This window comes from Micropterus dolomieu, linkage group LG01, assembly GCF_021292245.1.
Source record: "Micropterus dolomieu isolate WLL.071019.BEF.003 ecotype Adirondacks linkage group LG01, ASM2129224v1, whole genome shotgun sequence".
In the NCBI taxonomy this organism is placed as follows: Eukaryota; Metazoa; Chordata; class Actinopteri; order Centrarchiformes; family Centrarchidae; genus Micropterus; species Micropterus dolomieu.
The window spans coordinates 30,795,240-30,817,141 of record NC_060150.1 but is presented as its reverse complement, the minus strand read 5'-3'; the positions used below and the strand labels follow the sequence as shown (position 1 = coordinate 30,817,141).

At 42.3% G+C, this 21,902-nt stretch overlaps 1 protein-coding gene across 1 annotated transcript; it reads right to left on the bottom strand.

Moving 5' to 3' along the window:
• Window positions 1-30: 30 nt before the first annotated feature.
• pdcd6 (programmed cell death 6) lies at window positions 31-20,422 on the bottom strand. Its single transcript, XM_046064948.1, has 6 exons — window positions 20,229-20,422; window positions 13,948-14,009; window positions 3,073-3,117; window positions 2,016-2,174; window positions 993-1,102; window positions 31-388 (listed from the first exon to the last, which is right to left on the bottom strand). Exons 1-6 carry the CDS (start codon window positions 20,309-20,311, stop codon window positions 290-292), a joined length of 558 nt encoding a protein of 185 aa, XP_045920904.1. The 5' UTR covers window positions 20,312-20,422; the 3' UTR covers window positions 31-289.
• Between the last annotated feature and the right edge of the window lie 1,480 nt (window positions 20,423-21,902).

The following is a 21,902-nucleotide window of genomic DNA, read 5'->3' as shown; positions in this document are numbered from 1 at the left end:
CTCAGATTGGTCAACGAACAAAACACTACAAGAATTTTTTTTTTTAATATATCAAGCATTGTAGTTGTACCTCCAGACAAATACTGTGATCACCATCATAATCACAACCACCAAAAAGGAAGTTTCCTTGTATTAATGTTAAAAAGGTGTGTGAAACAGCCCAACTGAGGCTAAAAATCAGGTTGAAAAAAAAAATCTTGTAGTGTCCACCATGGCAGACATCCGAGAGGTGCCTGTAGCTTTGGCACAGTTGTGTACAGTTGTGCTCTTCTGTGGTGATCCGTGTGCATTATACTACATTGAAGACCATGGATAGATACTGTTCATATGAAACCTGGATCCAGCCATCCTGGTCTGTGTCGTACCGCCTGAACACGTCTGTCAACCTCTGCGGAAAGGAGGGAAAAAGACATACGGTGTCGTATTAAAACGTCCTTGTTTCAGCACTTTGACAACATCATTTCACGTTTCATGTATTTACTACCATGGTTAACATCCATTCAACACTGGGTGAATAGTATAGGAGTTCTCTTCATATACTACTGAAGATGCAGAACAATCAACACGAAGTCACTTATCAGATCTTGGTCTTAAAAAAAAGTGCCAGACAAAGTGAATGGCTGACACCTCTAGAGCTACTATATATATGTGTGTGTGTGTGTGTGTGTGTGTGTGTGTGTGTGTGTGTGTGTGTGTGTGTGTGTGTGTGTGTGTGTGTGTGTGTGTGTGTGTGTAATTACTAAACTGGAACACACAAGCGGAAGTGTTACTGCTACAGGAGATTAATAATCTAAAAGGGAAGACTGGAATACGTTTCCTAAATATGCATAATTAAATCTCCCCTTTGAATCATGAATACAAGAGTAGCCTTGTTGTGATTCAAGTGCTAAACGGAAGGACATCCTATAATCATTTATGTGCATATTTGTGGGGAAAAAACTGGATACATCTTATTATATACAGTTTATTTTGATTTAGCGTGAATCTATTACCTGTAGTACAATGCAGCACTGGATGAAGTCATCGAAGGCAACCTGTCCCTTCCTCTGGCGGTCGAACTTCTCTATCAGTGTGTTGTAGAACTGATCTGACAGACGATACCCTGCACACAACAGCAAATAAGACATTAACAATATGCCGCACATAGTTAGACAGCTCTCAAGTACAAAAGCTGAGCCACTACCACGGCTTTAACTGGAATATATTGATTATGGCGCTTCTGACATTTCCTGAACTTAAACAAAAGCCTTTGGGGATTTTTGCTGTTGCCACTTTTAGACGTAGAAACACAAGAACAAACTGAAGTCATGTGAAGTCAGATACAGCTGTTCTGCCAAAGCTAAAGCAAGGCTTCAAATTCTTATTTTAAACATTTTACAGCGATTTGATTGCTAGTTTCTAAACTAGTATGCTGCAATTCTCCACCTGTAAATTCTAAGGCCATCACAATAACAACAGTTTTATTTGCACTTGGCACACTGGAGCTGCATGTCACATATAAAAAAGTACAGAGGGATGATTGTGAACAAAACTTAACAAGTATTTATTGCATCACTCTACATGCATTTTTTATTTGCTTTGTATTTCTCTGTATTCGTAGTTAACTGGCATTTTTAAATCTGGTGTCAGTGACGATGTTCCCCCGCTGGTGAACCGGTAGTTCTGTGTTTTATGCCAACCAGCAATGACTGATTTGTCAGAGTTGAAGGTGGAGCAACAGTAGCATATATATGTATGGCACTCTATATACATCATAAGCATGTGTCAGTGTTGTTTAATCACTCTCACTGTTAGAAGGGGGGAGACCAAAGCGCCACACTGCAGGTTTAAGGACATAATTGCAAACTATTCCTTTAATAAACAATTACCAGTGGCATGTCGGTCTGTTAGAAGAAACAGGGTTCCTCCAACGACAGAATCTGACCTTTTGACCCAGAGTTTGTTCCTAGAGACAGTTATGGGGCCCTCCACCACATTCATCTAACTGAAATGCACAAGCATACATTGCTGCTCACCAAATCCAGTCAGCGCCTGTCTGAGCTCGTTCTTATCAATGAAGCCTGAGTTGTCCCTGTCGTAGGTCCGGAAGATGTTCTGCCAGTCTGTGATGTACTTCCACACGCCGGCGAACTCGTTGAAGTTCACCCCGCCTTTATTTTCCCTGTCGAACATGGCTGAAGAAGAGGGGGAGGAGGTCAAGAGAGTGATACACACACACACACACAAGTCAACACATGCTGGACAAAGTTGGGATGAATCATGTGACAAGAAATGGCACCACATATAGTTTTAAAGGGCTGTCAGAGAACAGAGAAACTGTGGGTCTCACACTTGACTCACTCCTGCCTCATAAGACTGTGTTATAACTGTAAGAAAACTGCTTGATTCCCCCAACAATACTCCACTCTCCACCCCTGCGATTCAATCCAATTACCCCCCAACAAAGGGAGGGTTATCACAGGATATGCTTCTTGCTGGGGGACTATTAAACAATGGATTTACCGAGCACGGTACAGTGGGAAGGGAAGGCGATGGAATTAAAGGGATTTAATGTGCAAGTCCCACAACAAAAAGGGAACAAAGTACATAGGAGACCGGGGGAAAGATATTTTGTACAGATTTTTTGTCTTAACATGGAAGCAATACATTAAAATGTGCCAGGAGTTTACAGTTAAAAAAGTTTCAGCTTCCAAACAAGATTTTAAAAAATAGTAAAGCATATTTAGATTTCTTTGTGTGGAGCTACAGTCTGACCTACAACAGTGCAGGTAAAACTGCCTCTGCTGCAAATTACAAATGTCTAAAGAGTGTAAACCAATCAATATTTGGAGTCCGAGGCAGATTTCCTCCAGATGCTCTCTCCTCCTTCTTTTATTGAGGGCTGCAGGTTTCCACTAAAGCAGCAGTTAGTGAAGCCAAAGATAGGTTTGTTGTTTCAGCCCTCAGATTTGTTCAAAACGTAATTAATTTATCCGGTTGTCATGGAGAGGAGGCAAATGAACATCTCACACAGTCTGAGAACAACAGGCAGCTGTGTAAAAATTAGCTGAGTCAGCGTCAGCAGCTACTTACATATGATGGAGCGCACTGTCACTGGGTTGAAAGGAGTCCATGTGCCTGTGAGACAAAAGAATACCAGTTAAACATACCAGCTCAGTGAGACTGCTGGGATCTTTTAGTACCTATTGTAAGAACAAAACAAAACTAAAAACATTTACAATAACTTCACTTTTATAGCAGGTAAAGTATTCAGTAGAGATTTGTAAATTTGCCAGGCACAGAAGTTAAGAGCAGCTGCTGTTGCTAGTATTTTTTGGACCCTTGTCTTTAGATCTTCAATGGTTCAATAACATTTTCTCATAATAAATCACTTTAAGTGCCCATATTCATTGTTAAAGACCACTACTATTTACCAATTTAATAATCTTGTTTTCTCAAATTAATCACCTCATTATATTGGGATAAGAAATGAGAGCAATGTTGATTATTATAATTATCTGTGAAATAATGAATGCTATTCCTTTCACACTGTCGTGGCTTACTGAGGCACTTGGATAGAACATAGCCATTGTTAATGTTATTAGTAACAGCAGTGCTTTTTCCTGCTATGACAAGTCAAAATGTCTGCTGAGGAAAGTTGACATTTAGGTGTAATCAGGTAGGATCAATCAATCAATGGGCTTCATTTTAGTGCTAGGAACAGAAAATAAAGTCTTACCACATGATCTCAGATTACGTGTCAGTGAACAGAAACATTAATGTTCATTTGAAATCTTAAAATCCTTTCTGATATCCAATGGGAGCCGGTGCTAGGTTGCCTAAATTAGGCATCTGTCATCTAAAGTCTGCTGTAATATTTTAGCTTCCCCTGCCAGTGACGTAGACCGATCTGTACATCGACAAATGACGTACAATGGTTGTTCAGTTCCCACAGGAGCCACCCCCACACCAATAATGTACTCATAGGAGGGGAAGATAAACGCTTTCACCAAATGGCAAAAATCCCATTACAGAGGGAGTGGTTGACATATGCATCCTAATATTTCATCACAACTGAAAAAAAAGTTAGTTGCATCTACTTGCTTTCCTAAAGTTGATGATACACAGAGCAACTTTTAGAGCAATCGTGCAGGGCAACGTTGCCGTCAATCCCCTTCCCCCACCACTCCGCCACCCGCCCCGCACCGCCGCTATCCGTTCAAAACATAGTCAGACTTGCCACTAGCAAGATTGCCCAGCAACAATGCTCAAAAAGTTTCCCCGTGTATCATCAGGTTAAGAAGCAGTTGAGTTGTGTGACATTTTATGGTCCTTTTTCCCTCTAAACACACATTTTTCACCTATAGGACAAACTCTTCAATCATATGAGAGTATACCTGTCATTGATAAGGTCACAAAGAGACTGACTGGGCTTTAGTTTAGTAAGGTGTTTACCCTTTATAGCCTTCTCTCAACTCTCAAGACATTGATTTATCAGGGCATTTGAATCCTTGCTGACTCACCATCTCACTTTATTACAGGAAGCCCAGTCAAGTTCAGGACCAGAAATAAGGAAGGGTGATCATGGGGGGACGATGCAGAGAGGAGACAAGATTAGAAAATAAGAGGGCACATAAAAGAGAAGAAAGAGGAGAGATAACCAGACGAGCAAAGGCAACAAATGCAAAGAGACACAAGGAGAATGAACACAAAACATTTGCGGTTTCAATTTTGTTGCAGCAACCTGAACTCCGGACGACTTCTGCTGACCCAAGATTCCTCCCCTGCAACTCTATCTGCAGACCCCAACACAGGCATCTGCAGAATCATATCATCTGTTCAGCATGGTGTCGAGCCCTTTTCACACTGTGCTGTTCCTCGCTGCAGTTTTGCTATGGCAGCAGCAGGCGGGTCTGCAGTGAGAGTGTATATAACAGCTCTTTGGAGTAGAGGAGCTCATTTCAATAAAAAACCTTGCAGAACAGAAGACATGTTTTATTGCTGATATATTTTGATGTAGATTATATCTTTGACAAAGTCCATAAAGTGTCCAAATAAATGATAAAAGGGTGTTTAGTGTTTGAAGAAGACTCGACATTTCCTTCCTCATGCTTGGTTTGCTTTATTGATGGCTGAGGCTGTCTGGGACTGTGGGTAGAGCTGCTCTGGGACCAGGCATGAGGCTCTTAGAGGAGCCGGGGTTTCAGCCAGAATCTACAATCGTACACTATCTATTGGAGTGCTGATCTAAAACAACAAGCAAAAATAAATTATCATACGCGCATTGATGTGAGACCAATTTGTTGAACCAAGTCAGAGTAACGGCTGTGTTTATTTGCTGCAGTGCAGTCCGATGTCATGTCTCCCACAAGTTGTTTTCTAAATAAAATGAAACACGTTTCTTAACTGATAACAGTATTTTAGAAACTACACAGTAGTTATGGAATGTGTTTCACTAACTGAACGATTTATGGGTATAAACCCTTCCAGACACTAAAGCTGCACATTTTGTAAAGACCTTCATGATGTCCACAGGATGAATCAAACCGACTTTTTACTGTATCGTCTCCATGAGGTTGACATTTGTGGTTTTTAGTGAAATGACGAAACAGCTATTGGATGGATTGCAATGAAATCTGGTTAACACATTCATTTCCCCACCATTGTCATAATTTTGTTGATCTACTGACTTTTTAATATAGCACCAGAATCAGGGAACATTTTTTAATTTGTCCAATAATTTGCAAATAACTGCAAAACTAATGACACTCCCATCAACCTGCTTAAAAGAGAATTTCGATATATTAAAACCTATTTTCACATATGTTGGTGGCGAAATGCCTTGTACTTACTACTCACGTTGACACCAAAATATGTGAAAATAGGGCCTGAGTTAAAAAATGCAAAATTATCATTTGACATCAGCATCTTAGAACTGTTTAGGAGCAGGGTGGTCCAGTGGAAAGCATAGTGAGTGCCCACTGCTCCCCTTCAGGGATGGGTTAAATGCAAAGAATGAATTTTGCTAAATGTATGTCTGTGACAATAAAGTACCTTTACCTTGTCACTGTTACCATGCTGGCGTTAGCATTTAGCTCAAAGCACCACTATTTTTAAAATTCTTGGCCAAATATAATGAAATATATTGCCAAATGCAGAATACCGAAGAAGTACAATCACATATTTTCCATTTATTTTGCCTGCTTTTACCATTGCATAAATTAAATTGTCAAAATGTTGTTTTTACTCGGTGTTTGCCACAGGATTTGGAGAGACTATGGTGGGTGGGTTCGAGGCCCAAGAGAGTGTTTCCATTTACTTTTAATGTACACAATATGTTTTATACTTTCTGTGAATATAATCAAATTAATCTTATTTCCATACTGTATAGACACCTTAGTTTGAAAACCGGACATCCTCATGCTAAATTCATCAAGTTCGACCAAACTTGATAAATAATGTTGTATGCGGTTCTCGTATCATGTAACATGAAGCCTTAATAGCCTCTCTTCAGGTAGGACTGCCACACTTGTCTTTATAAAGAGAGAAAATTACAGGATAAAGTTGCTAACCTGCCTGTCAGCTCGCACTAGTCCGTTTCAGTGGATTTACCATAAAGGCTTGAATACGTGTGCACTCCAAATTTAGGTGCAGCTAGCTTAATCGCCTTAATCGCCTTCTTACAAACGAGTGACAGAAACACTCAAAGCGGGTCAGACCGCTTGTTGCCTTTTCTAAGAAGTCAGCCGCAGATGGAGTGGATGTGCTAGGAGACAATTCAGCAGAACAGTGTCTGCAAACGGTGATTTTTGCGTCTTTCTCAGACACTTTAAAATGCTTCCACACTACCGACATGGGTTACATCAATGTAATTGTTCTGTAAAATGTATCCGGTCTTTTGACGTATTAGGCTGAACACCGAGTGTTTTTTTGTTTTTTTTCTATTTTTGGCATCCCTAATTTTTCTACTGCAATTGGTTCCTTATTGGCAGATGTATATAGACTGAAACCGACATGTGCAATAAGCTAATATCAGTCAATGTACACACCTAGCTGATTTATCGGTGTAGCTGTAGAGATCTGACCACGGCCATCCAATCACAAAATGAAATCTGTAAAAAGTCAAATGTAACCGTGGCTCCTATCTTTAAGATCATGAAACTTGCTTTCCTTATAACTTACAATGGGAATAGAGGTGCTCCGATTAGGATTTTTTGGGCCAATCGCCGATCGCTGAAAGCAGTATCGGTCGATACCGATCACCGATCTATTTATTTATCATGTAGCATTATACAGTATACTGTATATTTATTTAATTGGTCCTAAAAACAATGCATTAAGTGTTAAAGATATCAGATAATAAAGTGTCATGAAATGACAACTGTTTATTTTATTGCCAGGAAACATGGGAAACAAATTCCACTCAATCTGTGTTAGAGACTTAAACCATAGCAGCCTGGTTACTGTGAATATCTTATAGCTTAACAAATATAGCTTTACTGTGGAATAAACTACAAAAACAGAACAAACAGCATCTTTATAAATTTACTACAACCATAAAAACTGCAACAAAAAAGACTGTAGCCAAAATATTTAGGAGATAAATTAGCACAGGCATCATGAGTCGATGATAAACTCTGAAGTAGCCGCTTTTTGTTCTGGAAAGCTCAGGCAGGTTCTGTGGGCTTTAGGGGAGAGAGAGGGAGAAGGACTACAGAGAGGAGTCAAAACTGCCTTCAGTGAGATATGAAAATAAGGAAAATTTAAATAAATGTAACAATTTACAATGTAAATTCCATATTATACAGTCAATTGTTAATATTACATAGGCTACTATATTCATTATAATTTCATATGGTTTGCCATTAGTAGGCTATAGGCCTTATATCATTTCAGTGGATTGTTTTAATTTTTAATCCTTGTGCAGGAAGCACAGTCTACATATCTTACATGTTGCCACCGACTTTACCAGAGGGAAAGAGTGGTAAACACTTTAAATACGGCCAGAAGGTTTTTATTTGATTTCATAAAGGTTAAAAATACGGGAGATCTACAGGGGAACATTTAACGGGTTGATACCGGGTGAGAACGGAAAAATACGGGAGATTTACGGGGAAAACGGGAGGGTTGACATGAGAGGAGTAGAGAGAGGAGTGGGGTAATGTGAGGCTACATCCACACTGCTACGTTTTTAAAGCGGTTTCATAACGAAACCGATCTTCTCCGTCCACAGCAGCGTTTCAGCTGCCTATCAGAGTTGATCTCTGTTAATATTAAAACGAGTGAAAACACACATCTAGTGGCCATTCAGGTAGCTACACTGCGCATGCGCGTGTCAGTGTAATCATGAAGCAGATGATCTACTCCGCAGTAGCAGACGATTGAGCGAAAGAAGAAATTAATACAGACCAAGAACCACACCAGGCTTTTTTCTTCTGCATTGACCGACAACGAAGTGGAACTGTTACTGAAAGTATCACGGGAGTACGAGAGACGGCGGCGGGAAAACAGACTGGGAGTTGTCGCAAAGTAAATACAGCGACATGCGCAGTAGGCTAACTGTTATGTGTTATTTACTAAGTACTTATATTTCAATAAAAAATACCAAAACTAAAACTCTGTAAGTAGCATCGTGTTTTTGCTTTGCATGACAGATAAGACCGACTCACAAGCCAAATGTGAGTGTGTGTTATCGTTTTATAAAGTCCTCTGTTTTGTCCATCGGGTCAGCAGCGTTTTCAAACAAACATCTTCTGATCATAGACTGTATCACCGTTTTAATCTGGACGGGAGGCGGAAACGTAGCAAAAGGTCTCAGTTTTTGTAACGAAAACAGAGAGAGATGCAGTCAGCTGATTGAGTGGCGCCGCTCTTTGCATCAGGAAACTCACACTTAAGGATCAGTCTCTCTCTCTCTCTGCCTCGTGTGTCTGTTAAACTGCGGTTGCGGGTGGCGTGTGTGTGAGATGAGCACAGCTGCGACAGTTTCACATGATCGCTCCTGCGTGTTGCTCCACTTGTCTGATTGCTGCTCAACTCTAATTGTAAATGATAATGTGGGCGAGTTAATCCCTTCTTGTCTGAGAAGGACTTTGGTGCTAGCTAGCTTTGAAAACCGCTCACACAGCGTAGTGAAACATTTTAGCTGCCCTTGAAAATTTGTCTGGCGAGTATTGCGTCATCTGATCGACTTTTCTTATCGGCCTTTTTAGCGACCACCGATCAAACTAGTTAAAGCCATTATCGGCCGATTATGATCGGTAACCGATCGATCGGAGCACCCTTAAATGGGAACACGGTTTTCTGTCTCAGCATATCTCAAAATGCTAAATTACAAGATAAATCTACAAGATGGTCAGCCATCAGACAGACAGGGACATCAGAAATCCTTCTGTAACATCTGCATAAATGTTGCTCCAGAATTAGAGCCATCAGAAAAATGACCAAAGGTGGAGAAAAGAAGGACAAGCTGTGACCTTTCCAGCCACACTGATTCTTACACACACACACACACACACACACACACACACACACACACTTTTCACACCAGTAGCTAGCTGTGAGGTCACCAATGTATGCCAGACAGACTGCGGCTGCCCAGTGTGAGGTGATCAGTATGGTTGAGATGTTTGTGTGCGTCTGACGGCCAACTAGGACAATACACTCTCTGTCTGGTCCACACATTGGACTCTCTCATTGGTGAGCTCAACTGCCAGTGGTGAGGCGGAGAGAGAGAGAGGTGAGGAGGAGGGGAGAGACGGAACAGAGGAGGTGAGGAGAGAGGCCGGCTGGTGGAAAAACAGAGTGAACTGACCGCAGTGTATACATATACATATGTAACGGCTGTGCTGGAGATCAGTGAGGCACTTATGCGAGCACACATGGACGTGAACTTTTACACACCAAACCTGTATTTTCTGCTATTCACCTTACAAAGTCATTTCACACGCTCACACCCCCCAAAACACACACAAGTTAAATTCTGTTTGCCCAAGGTAATGGTTTGACCTTCAGACGTAAAAGATGCTTGCATTTGCTGAAACCTTGTGTTTAAAGTTCTGAAATTCTTATAACAACTGAGATTATGTATCATGTATACAATAACTAAACACACCATCGCTAATGTGTCATAAAATATTAGAAACAGTCACTAGCCAGTGGGTCTGTCAGCAAGTCATTCTCAGTTTCTGTTTGTTTTTGTGCTTCAGTCATGATGTGTGAGACACAGACTTGGGCTCAAGGAATCTCAATCACTCATAAAAAGCACTGGTGCCTCAGACCAGAGGAATTACAGGGTGTGACACAGTCAGTGAGTGCATGAAGCATCTCGCCTACTGTTCAGCTAAAACAGGAACGGCTAAGCAGGAAGATTGAAGATTGATAACAGGGAAACTCAATCAATGCTCACTGCCATCTAACTCCTACAATGCTACAGATGTAGAAGTAAAGGTAAGAGTTATTGAACAGCTCTGTGAGTCCTGCCATTCAGCCAACTCTGCAGTCTGTACAGCAAGCCCATGCTCTCTCAATCGTATCAGCAATTTTAGTGGCTATTACTGCTCCTACACACTTAAATAAATAACTCGAGGAGGAGTATAAATCTGTGCGCGCGGGAGAGAGAGGGGGAACATGATGCCAAGTTGGTTTGATGTCTACTCACTGCTGAAACTCCATATTTATAGCAAATGGCGCAGCTACAAGGCATTCACGCAACACAGACATGTACATACATGTCAGGGGCGTAAAGCCAATCAATGTCTCATCAGGGATGATCCATTCTCGCACCCAGGACAGAGAGGGAAGAGAAGAGGGAGGGCGAATAGAGTAGAAGAAAAAGAGTAGAAAAAGTCAGGGAGCATGGGAGAGAGACAAAGAGACAGAGGACACAGCAGGCGCTAAGACGGTACCATAGACTCCTGAGGAGAGGAAAGATACAAGAGGATAGAAGGACATACGAGAGGAGAGAAGGAGATGTTTTTTTGCAGTATTCTACATCAGGCTTAGCTTGTTTCTGGTTTTGGAAAGAAGTAAAGTAGGAGCAATACAAATACAACTCATTCATAACATCCATCGTCAGCCGCTTATCCTGTGTACAGGGTTGCGGGGTCATTCATAACATTGGTTTCTAATTTAATCTTGTGTGAGGAGAACAAGGCTGCAGTCACAAACGTCACGTTCTAGCTAGGCCTCAAACGTTAGGCCTGCTAAGCTAACGTTTGATATCATGAAGACAGCAAAGTTAACCGTGGCGTGCTGTCATTAAGAAAACAACTTGTATCTAAAGTTTTTGTTTTCAGGCACAGAGCACTTATATTCCTGAGACACTGCCTGATTAAATGAAGTACAATAAAAAATTTCAAATTGCATTATGGTAAACAGTAGGCGAGGTAAACTTGTCTGATGCATACTGGAGATACAGTTTGTAACACAAGGAAAAGTGACATCTTCACAGTAAGAACAAAGCCTGACAAGAGTCAAAACACCCGACAAAAGAGAACCTGGGTTAGAAACAATTAAAAATATCCCGCGCTGTTGGCAGATTTTCTCACTTTGAAAAAAAAATGTTTCTCAGCAAAAGATTAAAGAACCTGTTAAAATGTCCACAAAGTAGGACAGAAACGTGGAAAGGGAGGCAAAAATATTTCACAAATGGAAAAATACAGGTATTGAAGGCAGAGTACTGAAAGGAGAAATGAGAAGAAAAGAGAGTATGTGGTGCAGGAACAGTAGAGGACAGAGGACTGTAAGCAGCAACCCTAACCCTAACCCCTGCATCGCTCCCCATCATCTAGGGCCCCGACACTCTACTCCCCCAAGGGAGGAGGAGAAAAAAAGAGGGGAAAAAAAAGAATTAGATGACAAAGAAAGAGGTCATGAGGGACAACATGGCAGACAAAGCTTTGTTGATGGTGTGAAACTGAATAAACGGAAGCAGCGTTTGCAGGTTCAGTAGAGCCACCACAGACAGGCAGACAGGGCAGGGCTGGTGGCTCTAGCGAGCGAACTGCGTGACAGGATGCAGTGCAGCGTGTGTTCGGCTTCACTGGCTCTGGTTCAGATCACAGTGAGCCTGACGAACAGGCGGAGGCTGGAAAACATGCCGTTCACTACACGCACACGCACAGTAAGGTGTACATGTATAGTCTGTAAAAAACAGCAAGGCTATGCACAGACCTTTGGCATAAATGCAGACATAAATGAACAACACTCACACATGCTTTAGATAAACACACGTGTTTATGCATGCACAAAACACACTCCACTCGCGCGTAATCAGTATGCTGAGCCAGAGCCACTGCGCAGCTTGATAACAGCTTCTTTCACTGCTGCTGCTGGCTTCTTTTTTCTCCTCCTCTGAAGTGGCTAGGAAAAAAAGGAGGTTTCTGATGGGAGTATAATCTGCTCAATCTGCTTTGAAAAGCTGCCTGAGCGGTTCAGCCACTCTGATGGGGAGCACATTATATTTTAATGAGAAGACAAACATCAACATGTGCTACAGTTTCTGGGCATCCGAAATATACGTCTCATTAATCAGCATCATGTTTCAGCCGTGCTGTCTTTGTGAGATAGGTCAAGAAGCGATGCTGGCGCAATGTTTGTGTGTGGGCATGAATGCAGATATTTTAACCAGCCACAGTCCAAGCAACTGCAAAACTGACTCCACTGGCCAGGATTGGAGCAGACAAGATGATCTGTATCATTTATGCAACATGGTTCCGCAGACGGCCTTGCAGAATCACGAGTTTCTTTGTTTAGAAAGGCCCCCGGTGGGAAGTGAACCCTTAATCCTGTTTGAATCCTCCTACTCCTCCTGAGCTACCCAGGACCAAGAGCGATTACACTTCCATCACTGGCAGCGGCACTTCTCATGTTCTACCCCTGGGTCATTTTCATGCTGACTTTTTAAGTTATTTAATCTCAAGTCTTAAATCTCTCTCAGATCAACTCCCATCCTGCAGCACAGAAAACACTCTGCTGGATTACAATTTCACATATATCCATAAATCATTTTTAAGCACTGGGGAGGAACTTTTGTTTTAGGGCCAAAGTTTAAGAGTCATAGTTCCAACTAAACATAATTATTTTATTGTCTCCAATACTAGCTACCTTTTGTGTGAATATAATAAAACTATGATTATTTATGATGAAGTTATGCAGTCTCTCAGGGAGGTTCAAGGAAAAATGTTGTTCCAAGGGACAAGATAAAAAAATAAAAAGCCTCCCTCAGTATTTCAGTGTGTCAGATACATATTTAATCACCATTTACAAGCAAAACATTTTATGATATCGGACTCGGTATCAGCAGATATCCTAAATTAAAGGACTCGGTTTGGAAATTGGGCAGAGGCCAAAAAAACCTTGATTGGGACATCCCTAATTATTACAAAAAATCTAAGATCAGACTGACAATTGCAACAACCTGTTTTAGATGCTTAGCTTATGCTCATGGACAAGCAAGACAGATGTTAGATGTATGCTTTATTATTCCTATTCTCAAACAGCATGTTTCACTTTTAACATTACAAGCAAAACAGCTTTTAGGATGAAGACTAACCAGTCTGTTCAAGCAAACAAAATACCATCTCAATGCCAGTTCGGCTGGAGCTGGGCTTAATCCCATCCAAGGACAAGCAGGGTGGAGACGCTAACGTTAGCCTACACTCTGATATAGCAGCATCCAGGCTTCCACTCAGTACAAATGCTAGCCATGAACAGGGCCTTTTTAACCAGCAACCACACGAAATAATGTAGCATGAAATGCCCCTGGCCTTGGAAGTTACACTGGGTTAAAAAAAAAAGAGGCAGAGCGGGAGAAATAAAATTGTGAAAAGGGCTAAGAAGACAGGAGAATGACAGATGGATGGAGACGAGGGAAGGCAGAGCAGTGGGAACAGAGCACAAATGGTCAGAAATAAGGAGACAGAAACAAAAAAGGGAGTGGCACAGCAGCCAGATCCAGATACATACCATTCGATAAGGCCTGCTGAAGCTCTGAGTCTGATATCACTCCACTGCGGTCCTTGTCGACCCTGGGGAGGAAAACACTGATTAGATACCTGCATTAACCACTTCACACACCCACACAATAGGAGCGGGCATCAGCACTCGCAAGTTGAAACTTTATCCTCCTGAGCGCATGTCAGTATTTCAACGGTCCACTGAGAATGAATGGAGTCCTGTGATCAGGACACACAAGGCAGCTTGTACGCTTGTGGCTCCCCTGAGACTGTGTGTGTGAACGTGTGTGTGTTTTGATCCTGAGACAGCGAAGTGAAACTGATTGTCTCCGCACAAGTATCTTGTAGTGACACCAGCATACTGTCAGCTTACAAGACTTGCAGGCAGAGCAACATATTTTTAAGGCTGCAAATGAAACCAAAACTAAAAGCAGCTTAGGGCTTTAGAGAAGTGTTCTCAAGGCAACCCATAACGTTACATAAAAGAGCTTAAAGGGGTGTCTGGTGGCCGATTTGAAACAATAATTTTATTTATCAAAACTAATCTACAACAATTTTGCTGAAACAAACAATCATTCTCTGGTTCCAGCCTTACAAACTCTGTTTTCTGCCCTCCCTCTCTGGTAACATTTACCAGAAAAGAGCTCTTAAATATTTCAACTGCTCACACTATTTCACCGCTCTTTATCAAACCTGGAACTTTCTCTGAGTTATTAGTTGGAGGAGCAGCAGCTCTGTATGGGATATACCGGAGGCGCCGAAGGGGAAAACGTGCAGGCGTACTGGTTAAAGTGAGACAGCGGGGTTTTCGCCCTGCGCTTCCTTCTATCCACCTGGTGAATGTCCGCTCTCTGACCAGCAAAATTGGCAAACTGCTGCTCATCAACAGAACTAACTCGGACTTCAGCAGATCTGCCGCCCTCTGTTTTACCCAATCCTGGCTCATCCCGCACATCCCAGACAGCACACTTCACCTACCGGGATTTAATCTCTTCCGGGCGGACTGCGTAACAGAGCTCACGGGAAAAACAAGGGGAGGCGGACTCTGTTTCTATATAAACGAAGATTGGTGCACATACGTCCCAGTGTTCATGCAGCCCTCACTTAGAGTCATTATTCATTAACTGTAAACCTTTTTACTCACCACGGGAGTTTTCCTCGTTTGTTCTGGTCACTGTTTACATTCCATCTCAGGCCTGTGTTAGCGGGGCGTTACTACACCTGGCCGACCAGATAACTAACGTGGAGAAAAAACATCCAGACTCCCTGCTCATTATTCTTGGGGACTTCAACAGAGCAAACTTCAGCCGTGAACTTCCAAAGTACAGACCGCATATTAAGTGTCCCACCAGGGTCACTAACATGCTGGACCACTGCTACACAACATTAAAGGACGCCTATCGCTCTGTTCACCGTGCAGCTTGGGACTCTCTGATCACTGTCTGGTTCATCTTATCCTGACATACAGGCAGCGACTGAAATCTGCTAAACCTGTTTCAAAGAGTGTGAAAATATGGACCAACAGGTCAAAGCTGGATTTACAGGCCTGCTTTGACTGCACTGACTGAAGTGTTTTTGAGGCTGCAGTCACTGACCTGGATGAGCTAAATGACACTGTGACATCTTACATCAGCTTTTATGAGGACATGCGTGTGCAGACTAAAACCTTCCGCACATACAACAACCAAAAACCCTGGTTCACAGCGAAACTCAGACAGCTTCGTCAGACTAAAGAGGAGGTCTTCAGAAGTGGGAACAGAGTCCTGTATAACCAGGCCAGGAAAACACTGACTAAAGAGATCAAAGCACCTAAAGCCTAGTTCACACTACACGATTTTAAGGTCGGCAGTCGCCAGTCTTATGTGCGAACTACCCAAGGACGCGTCAAAACGGCTCCCCCACACATTTCTGACACATCGCCGACATCTGCCAGATATCTAGCATGCCAAATATCTGGAAGAGTCGGCTGACTTGACATCCACATCCAGCCAATGAGAGCAGGCAGCTACTTTTCACCGTAAAACACTTGTTACTCACCTCCAGCTCTCTGTAGCTCAGACAATCCCTGCTACCTGCGTGTGCTAATCCATTCTTTCACCCATATTTTTTGTCTTTCTAATTCCTATCTTTATAATAACAAACAGCTGTTTCGTGTGTAGGTGTGTGCCATTTCCCGTGTGTTTTCTTGGCAAAACGTGGTTTGGAGACCAGCGTCGGGTGAGAGAGTCGCTGTCAGCTCGCGTAGTGTGAGACACCCTGTCACTGATCAGTCACATAGTGTGAACACCACAATGACTTCAGACTTCTGTCACAATACAGCAAATTGTGTAGTGGGAACAGCACGGCCATAGGCCGACGCTGAAAATCGTGTATCATGAGCCTTAAGAGGAGCTACGCTGAAAAGCTAGAAAACAGCTTCGGTCGGCAGCGTTTCTAAACTTTTTGGGTCTTCGTTTTCACCGTTTTAGTCTGGACGGGAGGTGCAAACGTAGCAAAAGGTCTCCGTTTTAATTCAAAAACGCAGTAGTGTGGACGAGGCCTAAATGACTGCAGGCCTGTCGCCCTGACATCTCATGAAGTGCTTTGAAAGACTGGTGTTGGCCCACCTGAAGGACAGGCCCCTTTCTGGACCCCCTGCAGTTTGCCTACAGGGCAAACAGGTCAGTGGATGATGCAGTCAACTTGGGACACCAGACTCAGGAACAGTTTCTTCCCACAAGCCATCACTCAGATGAACAGCTGACTTCTGACTCACAGTGTCAGGAACAATTCCTGTGCAATAACACAGTAACTCTGTCTCCAATCAGCCACCTGTTTACTGGCTAACACTTTTTATTTATTCATCATTCTCTATTTCAGAGCTTTTCATACTGTTATATTGTATATACTGTACACCAAATCCACCTACCTCATGTACCTGCACATAATACATATTTATTTCAGCATCCTTTGCACTATGCTCATTGCACTATTGTCTCAATATGTCAATATTGTTTTTGTTTATAGTGTGTGTATGTATGTATGTATGTATGTGTGTGTGTGTTCTCTATACTGTAGCCTATGTCTGATTTTATTATTCTATTATTGTATAAGTAAGCATATTGTTAGCAATGTACAATCCAGAGTCAAATTCCTCATATGTGTACGCATACCTGGCAATAAAAGCTGATGCTGATTCTGAATAAGTGCCAAATTAACATGTATGAATAAGTGTGATCTGATGTTTTTATCACTTTTAATAACCTCTAGAAGTCATGTGTTTCTTCTTGTGCTTGGTCTGAGATAAAGTAGAGTTTAGAAATACTTTCTGGACATGTCGTCATCACCTGACCGTCATCCAGCAGTTATAGGTCAAATATCCCAGCAGTTTGGAAAGAGCAAGCACGAAGGAAACCCCCTCAGATAAAAAGACATTGTTTGGTTGTTCCTAAATATAAGGCAGCTGACAATGTAACTCTATACACTTACAAAACTCCAGAGTTTGCCTCTGCGATGCTGAGACATAAAAACATTAACAGGCTGGACTGTGACACAAATAACGGGCCTCACAGTTTGAAATGCAGCTTAGTCAGACCGCCAGTGACTCAGTCGTTACTTAGTAACCTGCTTGGGCCAATCGCAGAGAGGAAAAGGGAGGGGAAACAGGGTACTCAACCACAGGACCCCCAGCCCAGAGCTGACTTTGTGGGCTGGGCTTCCGCTGCCAGCTGTGACGATTTATGTGCGGTTGCAGCTCCATGTCTGCAGCCTTCGTGGCTTTCTACACTGCGATCAGCTATATGTCTGTGCATTCTCCTCAATGTACCTTCCCCCCACCTAAATAAAGAAAAACAAACCTAAGGAGACCTGTGTCGTACCCTTGGGCGAGAAAAACACCTCACAGCATGCCTCCATAAATGAGAGCTTTGTCACGGTGAAGGTGAGGAGTGGTTGGGTCGGTGCAGGCAGTTGGGGCACCCAGCCTTTACCAAACACTGATAGATGAACTCAAAGAAGCATGTGTGTACATTTTGTGCTCTCTGCTTTTCTCACACCTCACGCCACCGTCTTCCTCTCAGCCTCAGGTAAAGTTACCTCGACAGAGTATTAAGCGGGCTGAAAAAGTGAAAACTCCCTCTTGCCCACAACACAGACAGTTTAGCATCTGGCGTTTCCATCTCCACCCGGTTAAATACTGAGCTTGTATGTGAAACAGCAGGACAGTATTAAACACTATGGCTGAGTCTGTTAGTCTGCTCAGATTTTCCCATGTTTCACTGTTTCCTATTAAGCAATCAGGTTGTAATATGGCCTGAGGAACAAAGGCCGCCCTACTTTCCACATAAACGGTCCAAAAAGTAAGGCGATGTCACTGTGGTTCCCATAGCGGAGAAGAGAAAAATCCAAATTCAAGCTGCATTCGCAAAACCTTGTATTCAACAGTCAGTTTCCATTGCTACTTTTTTGTACTTTTAAGTTTTTTTAATCCACGGGTCTGTTTCTAATAAGAGTCCACATGTTTCAGGTACCACGTCAGTATTTCATGTATGTAAAAACCTCCCTCACTCCTGTTCACTGATTCTAGATGAACAAAATCTCCTCCCTAAAAGTTCTTATTTGTTTCTAACAAGTTTGAATATGTTGTCATTCCATAAAAGTCCAGCATTCACCCCACGTGGTGAACATGTTCATAGCAACAAATCTCTTTTGAAGGGTTGTGTGCAAGCATTTTTGTCATACCAACAACATTCTTCAGCAAGCAGACAAAACAGGAGACAATGACTTCTTCGTGATTCATTCAGTGCCAAGAAGCTGAACACATCTAAGAAACAGACTAAATTTAGTGGCCGACTAGAGCACGACTGCAGCCTGCCTTCACCGTTCGCTGTGCAAAACACCTTGAGAAGGAACGACTCAGTGTCTCCTCCTGTCATGACTAAACAGGATAAAGACAGTTTACATGTGACTCAAGATGAATGGATTACCAAAGACAAGAGCAACAGTGGGACGGGTGAGTCACAGATTGAGACGCCTCCCGCGTCAACTGTGCTCTATTGACTCCGATCACATGACTGAGGGAACTCCAGCACGGCTCTGCCAGATATTCAGCCAAGAGGCAGCAGATGAGGCAGCATGATGCTCGAGTGAGGGATGACTCCGTATGTGTTCACGTGTGTCATGATAGCGAAGAGAAGAAGTGCTGTCTGCGTGACTGTGAATAAAAGGTTGTGTATGTGGGAGAAAGATAGAGAGACAAAGAAAAGGGCAAAACGTGTACATCCAACTGGATTTCTAAGGGGGGGTTTGCGCCATACATAAATAATTCGTTAAGGGTGTTTCAAGCCTTGTGCAGCATCTCAATGTTGTGAGAAAAAATGATCTGCAGTATTACATAACTCTATTGAATACTACTACCAGGGGCCAAAGCATGTGAACTATTTCCCTCTGCGCCTGCTCTTGTGACCTTCTTGGCTGCTGACACTCTTTTGACTACGGTAAAACTGATGACTATCAGTAGCTGAAAGCTGCCACGGACACTGTAACATCAGCTCAGTGTGTGCTTATAATGCTGGACAGAGCTTTCCAATGTGTTCATGTGTTCATGTCAGCTTCCCACAAACACACTGCGTCATTCAGACTCACAACTCTCTGATTTCTTTAGGAAACCCCCTCTCAGAGGATTTTTTTACTACTGACTTGGTGCAGACACAGGCAGGCGACAGATTCATTCATGAAATATCCTCTCATATCTTGATTTATAAGTGAAAAATCTTAACTTGAACTGCTTCTGCTGGGAGAACCCAGAACAAAAAGCCTTCAAGGACTCCTGGAGGTCCTTTGACCCCAGTTTGTAAACTCTCATTGCTGTAGAAGACAGTTCACTGACTGAGTCAGCTGGTTTCTTAATTTCAAGACAACATAACGCCAATTATAAAGCGTTGTGACACTGATAGTTTAATTAATCTAATGTATAGTAATGTAACCAGCGGAGTGACGTGTAATAGCTACTGGCTAACTGTTATGTGTTGTTCACTGTGCACTAGTCTTTCCAGGAAGCGCCACAACTGAGAGGTAACCTTAGTACTGAGAGACAAATCACTCATTTCACTGCGGAGCGCTGCTCCCAGCCAACAATAGTTATACAGACACAAGAGTAAACACAAAAATCGAGCTGTCAGTGAAGCATTTTGTGTCTCCGCCACCCAGACCCACTCTCTTCCTCTCCGCGCCCTGAACGACAGCAGTTTCCACTGCGGAGCGAAGTGAGAGACAAGCAGACAGCAGCGGCACAAGCCGCGGTTCCCCACTCACCTCTGAAAGATATTCCACAGAAAGCCCTGGTCCGGGGGGGCGTTGATGTGTGGGGGAGCTTTGTACGGACTGTGGTACGCCATTTTAAAGGGAATGCTCTGTCAAAATGTGTCTAAGTAAGGCCGACAGACTGCTCCCCCTCCTGCCGTAGTTTCTTCTCTGAGCGGCTTCAATGAGACTCCACCACCCGACGTTCACGCCCGCCCTCTCGCGCACAGAGGCGGGGCCAATTATTCACCACTACCCATAAGGATGGTGACGTCACACTTCCCTCTCCTTTGAAAATACTAAATATTTAGGGATACAAGCACCTATTGTTTATGTTCTCTTTCTTCTTATTTCTTTCTAGAAGTGTTTGGGGTCTGAAACACTCCTTAATATGAGTTTAGTCAGAATATAATTCACACTGGGTGTAAAAGGACTGAACAGCAATGCAAGTGTGTAACACTCACACAGCATCTCCCACAGGATATCTCACAAAGCAAAGTCAATGACCAAAATAAAACATAAAAAACATATTGTTTCTGTCTGAGCTGATAGTTGAGACTCGCCCTGCAGTATTTTCAGTACCTATCCCCTGGTGTCCAATTGTCTTTAACCCAGCGCACCAGTTCTCCCTTATTTAATGACAATGCAGAATCCCTTTCAACAACTTGTTGAGAAAATACCTGAATTTGCCTGAGCTTTTCTCCTGGAGATTTTAAGATGTGGGCGGAAGCACAGTGGAGAAAGCACAGTTTTCTCAATGGAGAAAAGGCAAAAACTCTAAACCCTTTCTGCAAAATGTAATGTTTTCTTTAGAGTGCATGGCATACTGGTCTACTGAGACTAAGGCCTGGTATCCTTGCCTACTCTGTAATTATAACTATTAGCCCAAATGATCACTTGGTGACTGCTCAGACAAGGAATTTGGAAGTTAGTGTCAAGTCATTCAAAACGAGTTTACTATATAGCACAAAATCATTGTCTAAGAGGGCTTTACAACCTGCACAACATACGAGAGACCCTCTGCCCTTACACACTTAATTCACGTAAGGGGAAAAAAAACTTTTACAGGAAACAAATGGGAGAGGACACCAGAAATAACAACAGAGTAGAGATACAATAACAGAGTATACATACAGTTATTAGTACTAGCAGAACAGAGCTCTAGGTAAAAATGTGAGTGTAATCAACTTTATTTATATAGCACCTTTCAATACAGAGTTACTGTGTACTTTACAATAAGAAACAAAACACATTTCAAACACAGAGAATTAAACTAAACTAAAAGCCATAAAAACAAAACACAATGAAATAAATTAATGAAATAAATAATATAACCAATTTTTAAAAAGTGATAAATGTCAAGATCGAGTTTCTCCTCAGACATATCATTCTGAATTCTGGGAGAACACATAAAACAGTTGAAATAACACAACAACTCAACAACAATAAAGGTTTCCAAAGGTAGGATTAAGTTAGGACTACAGTGTCAAATGATTACAATGGAGGGCGTTTCTATTCTTTTGGCCACTCAGTGCAGTTGTCATCATCAGGTGGATGATTTAAGCATACATGAGTATTCAAATAACGTCAGAGCCATTTTCGCAGTGTGTCCTTCAACCAATAGGCTACTTTGTCCACGCCTGGTTCAGGTCTTCACTGCACACACATGCACAGAAGAAGAGAGGA